General features: G+C 29.4%; 1 protein-coding gene across 7 annotated transcripts in view; it reads left to right on the forward strand.

Moving 5' to 3' along the window:
• The first annotated feature begins 471 nt into the window (after positions 1–471).
• The window catches only part of LOC106468514 (zonadhesin-like), a 15964-nt gene continuing 11363 nt past the window's right edge, over positions 472–5072 (forward strand). For 3 of the 7 annotated variants that reach the window (XM_022396849.1, XM_022396848.1, XM_022396850.1), the window contains exons 1-4: positions 472–569; positions 2019–2151; positions 2743–2754; positions 4179–4255. In XM_022396849.1, coding sequence (XP_022252557.1) covers positions 507–569; positions 2019–2151; positions 2743–2754; positions 4179–4255 — 285 coding nt within the window. In that variant the 5' untranslated portion in view covers positions 472–506. Of the gene's footprint in view, positions 570–2018; positions 2152–2742; positions 2755–3716; positions 3829–4178; positions 4256–5072 lie in introns of those variants that run through there. The other 4 variants (XM_013928943.2, XM_013928945.2, XM_022396851.1 and 1 more) reach the window with 3 other exon arrangements.

The raw sequence follows: 5072 nt of genomic DNA on the forward strand, positions 1-5072 counted from the left end.
TGTAATTATTCTAAATATCAAGTACATGTATCGAAGGAAATTTTATACCATTAACATTAGCTCTTTAAGTACAGGTTTTCTCAAATTACATGGAGATACAAAAAGGGAAATTGTTTTTTGTTTCTTTAATATATGTTTTTTAGATTAGATATATGGTATGAAAGGTATCAATTTTTTATTATTTAAAAGATAAGTTTACAGTACTTAAAAATATACATAACCTCAATTCACTTCATAAAAAAAATTAAACATGATCTGTGTTTCAACTATGAAAATAAAGTAGTAGAATGTGGTGTAAGAAGTAAAAGGCTTCACAGATGTTAAATAAATGTTAGTAATTTTGACTGTTAATTTACACACCTTTAATTAATCTCTTTTTTTCCCTGATTGCTCAAAAATCATTAGGCAAAAAAATAGAAGTAATTTGATATATTTTTAGCTTTTTAAACCTTTTTTTTTTTCTTCACTTGCAGGAGTTATTCTAAGCAGTCTTATTCAGGAGAGCAATGGCAGCTATTGCACCATTTGTGTTGGGAGTTGCAGCATTCTTTTTTTATATTTTCTTCAAGGTTAGTAAGTATAAGACTTAACGTTTTCCTCAATAAATCACTTATTCTAATCTATATGTTCTTTTGATGTTGGTTTTTCTATTATTCTGTCCTGGTAATGAATCTCGTGAATAGTCAATCTGCGTGTTACCATTTACACAGGTGCCATGAAAGTGGTTGCTATTGCTTGGGTAAAAGATTAACGGGGTGTGCTTTATACACTATAAGCTAATTAAAGCTGACAAGTTTTCTGTTTGTCTATTTTTAGGTTGTGTTCAATACATGAGAAAAAACTGATTTAATGGCATTCAGTTATTTTTTAAACATTTAATTTTATCAGTTTTGCATAAGTTAATATAAATTGCATATAATGAGAGATGCAAAATTTAATATTGTTACTTTTGGTATACTCTTCCCCCTACCAATTTCAATTATACTTTACAGATTACTACTTTATCAACGCACCAAATTAAACCAAAAGCTAGTGGTGAAGGGAACAGGCATTCTACTGATGGATATTTTTTAAATGTGATCTGCATCTGACATTGAAAAATTTATTGCAATGTGAATTTTACATGAATGTGGTGGAAAATTATCCTAAAATAATCCAAACTTCTGGGTCATATACTGCATATCTGTCATGGTGTCAGAAAAAATTAATAAAAACTTTGGAGAGAAAGTAAAGTGTGTGTGTGTGTGTGTGTGTATAATAATTTGTCTAGTTGTCAACCACATTATATCTGCTATATCCAGTGCTGACAAGGCCTTTTACCCAATACCAGGGCTTTTCAGGCCAGCTGAGACAGACAGATATAGTAGTGGTGGTTGAGATGCTATTTATATTAGCAAATTGCTTGACACCATCTGTTACAGCTTCAACTGGATAAGTTTGTGAAGTGTAATTTTTCATCAGTTTTTATTTTATCTCAACAAATTAGAATTTAGTCCATGATTTTTAACCCTATATTATTTATTTTAACACCATATTTTATGGGACTTGAGTAAGTTTTCCAGTAAAAAAAAAAAAGTATGCTCAGTTTAGAGAACCAGATAATTTAAAGATGTGTTTATTTTCAAAAAATCTAGAATCGTAGCTAACCTCATTTTAATACAGGAGTTATTTTATAACTGTGGATTTACTTGTCATTCCTAAAATATTTTGAATTCCAATTAACTCTTAATTGTCTTGTGCATTTTAATATACGTAAGTTGTTATGTGTAGATCATTAAATCGGGGAAGAGATTGCATTCAAAGCTGATTCCCTCCCCAAAAATAATTACATAATTTGAGTTTACACAACAATTGCCATATATATATATATATATATGCACACACACACACACACACACACACACAGTTGCTTTGCAGTTATATTTTTTCATTGTTATTCTGCATAGATTTTTTAATATTCATTAGGTTTAGAGTTAGGTTTTGTTTTCAGTTTTGCATAAATTAATTCTCTGTTCCAGTTTGTACTAAAGAAGAATGAAACAGAAGCAGAAATTCCCACTGACAAACAGGAAAAAAGTCATGTTGATGCAACGCAGTCGGAAGAAACTGGAAGCGAAAAACAAACCTTAGAGGATTATGGGAAAGAAAAAGGTTATATATGTTTTGAATTTTAATTCTTTTATCAAAGTAGGCCAATTCATTATTTGTAATGGTTTTTTGGAAATATTTTATTTATACAGACATATGAAAAAAGAAGTTTGTCACTTTTTGTAAATCAATAGCTATAAAAAAAAATTTCATAAGTTAATAACTTGCTAAGTTTTATTCAGTGTTGATGCACAATAAAAAAACCATTACAGATAAAGGTACAAATTTTTAGTAATTTATTTTTGTAAGAAGCATGTGTTTAAGTTACACATTTGAACCATGGCTGTTTTTTTATTTATGTTGTAAATTATTGGTCCTATTAGATTTCACAAAATGTCAATTGAAACATTTTTTCTAACATTTTATTTTACTAAAGAGGATTTATAAGTTAATTATTTACTTATATTATTAAATTATTACTTATATTATTAAATGTTAGTTTATTTAATTATTTTTTGCTTGAATTGTCTTTCTACTTATACCATAAAGCTCTTTGTTTCTTAAGAGTTTAGGTATTTTTAAGCTTAATAAGTCTTTCAGATAAAAATGGGCAATAAAGTTATTTTAATAACTTTTATTTTCTTCATGCTCAAGAAGTTGACAAAGGTATGCAGTAGTCTTTAACTTATGTTTTTCTCATTTGAAATTGTCAGTATTTGAAAGAGAATTTTGTCTGATATTTTCATTAAGTAAATTTTAATTAACACCATCTGTCAAGAAGACTGGTAGCCAAGAACCATATTTTTTCATGTATTTTTAGTGTTCATTGAACGATCTACTTGCTATGTATATTTTTGATTAGTTTAATGCCAATGTAATCTTATGTTTTGTTTGTGCTTTATTGAAAAAGATACATAGGGCTCTTTGTTTGATATGCTCTTAAACAAAAATTCTGATACCATAATTATATAATTGTACTTACAACCTAATTTTTTTTGGTTTGTTATTTTTTAACAATTAGAGTTAATTGTTTAATTTATAATGTTTTAATGTACAATTGGAGGAGCATTTGTATTCGTTGTTTCACATCAATTGTTCTTCAGTTGGTTCAGTGCTTTACGAAAGATTCGTGATCAGCATTTCTTTAATTTTGATAGTACACATTTCTAGTATCACTGCTATTTGTAGGTATTTCTCCTGTGCTTTCAGCAATTTCTCTATCTTATTGAAACTTAAAAACTTTATTCAGATAATTTCTAGAGACGTATCGAGCAACGAAGTCTGTTTCATATGATAATAACAGAGACTCTTTGAGAAATTCTCCCCCCCACCTTAAAATAGAGGATGTGGAATTTTGGCCAAGCTGAAATTAGAAGTAGTGAGGATGAAAATATTTTGGCAATGCATGGCACATGCAGAAAATTGTGTTTTTATAGTGTTTTCATCATACAACTCTTGTAAACAGGTCTTTTTTTTTAAAAAAAACAGAGTTCTGTGGTAATCTGTGTAGAGTATTTTGGTTGACGTATACAGTATCTGGAAAACTACCAAAAAGTGCAAGTAGTTCAGATGAGTAGAGCTTCTGCGTACGGGATAGTTTTGTCATGTTACACACGCAACTACCTGCACATACACACCCACATATATATATATATATATTGCGTGTATATATACGTATATTGAAAGAAAGAGAGAATTAGAAGTAAAGGAGGGTACATTTTGCTTGGAACCATTTAATAGGTGGGATCTTGGATATGGGTGGTGTTTACTCATTACTGTGATTCAACATTGTCAGCATGTGAGAAGATAGCGTAGCAGTAAAAGATAGTATAATTTTATAACTTGTTTACTAATTACAGATATTGAAGAATAAGTTTAGATATTTGACTAATTGGGTTAAACAAATAATGTGCATATTGTATAAAATTATTGGTTTTTAAGAGACTATTTTTTGGTATCTACTTGTTTTCTGAAAGAACATTAGGAGACGCGTTTATCATTAATTGTATTTAGTGTGTCTGAGACATATAATTTAGAATAGAACACATTATTTGTTCAAGAAATCAAGCATTTCAGCTGTTCCATTTCAGTTGCTGATGCTTTGCGAACTGCAATGTCGGAACTTTCCACAAAGTCTGTGAAAGAAAAACCTAAGGAAGAAGTACAGGTATTGTTTTTACTTATGTATTTATATCATTGTATTCTTCACAGTTTATAATTAATGGTAGCTAATGTTGCAATTATACTGTATTGATTATGACATATTTCTTTGTCCTTACATAACTTACTAAAGTTTTGTATTTTCATTACTTTCTAATGAAGCTGGGCACATGCTGTTCTTTGGTAAATTTGACTTGTTTATTTTCATTCTACATCTTTCAACATTAAGTGATGAACTATACACCAAAAAAGATAACATTTCTCTGGTTAAAATGAGAAGTGAATTGGGGGGTTTGCTTCATGTTATGGTTCTATTTAATGTTACATGCAGATCAGAACAGGGCATTCTTAATTCCAGTTTAAAATTCTGAATAAATGATTTTTAGTCTAATAATTTTTCAGTGTCTTTGTAATTAGAGCAAATAAATGCAGGATATGTCAGTTGATATGTTAACTCTTTAAACACCCATAATTATTTGCACATTCTGCCGGAATTATTTTTATAGGTCCTAATAATTATCACTATACCTTATAAAATTTCCAGTCTATTTATAATAGGTGGTTTGGATAAGTTTTCAGCCAGAGTGACATAAATGTTATTGGGCATTGTCATCGTGTAATGGGTAAATCAGGATTTTCAACCGGACACTGGTAACGTCCACTCAGGTTTAAGGAATTAATAGACATGTTGTAGAAATACAAGTGAACAATATTTTATTATAACATGAAAATAATTTTTAGCTTGGTTAACTTGTGTGTGAGTGTGTACACATACACACACACACACACACACACACACACACACACACACACACACACACACA

The sequence above is a fragment of the Limulus polyphemus genome, unplaced genomic scaffold (assembly GCF_000517525.1).
Source record: "Limulus polyphemus unplaced genomic scaffold, Limulus_polyphemus-2.1.2 Scaffold3034, whole genome shotgun sequence".
Taxonomy (NCBI): domain Eukaryota; kingdom Metazoa; phylum Arthropoda; class Merostomata; order Xiphosura; family Limulidae; genus Limulus; species Limulus polyphemus.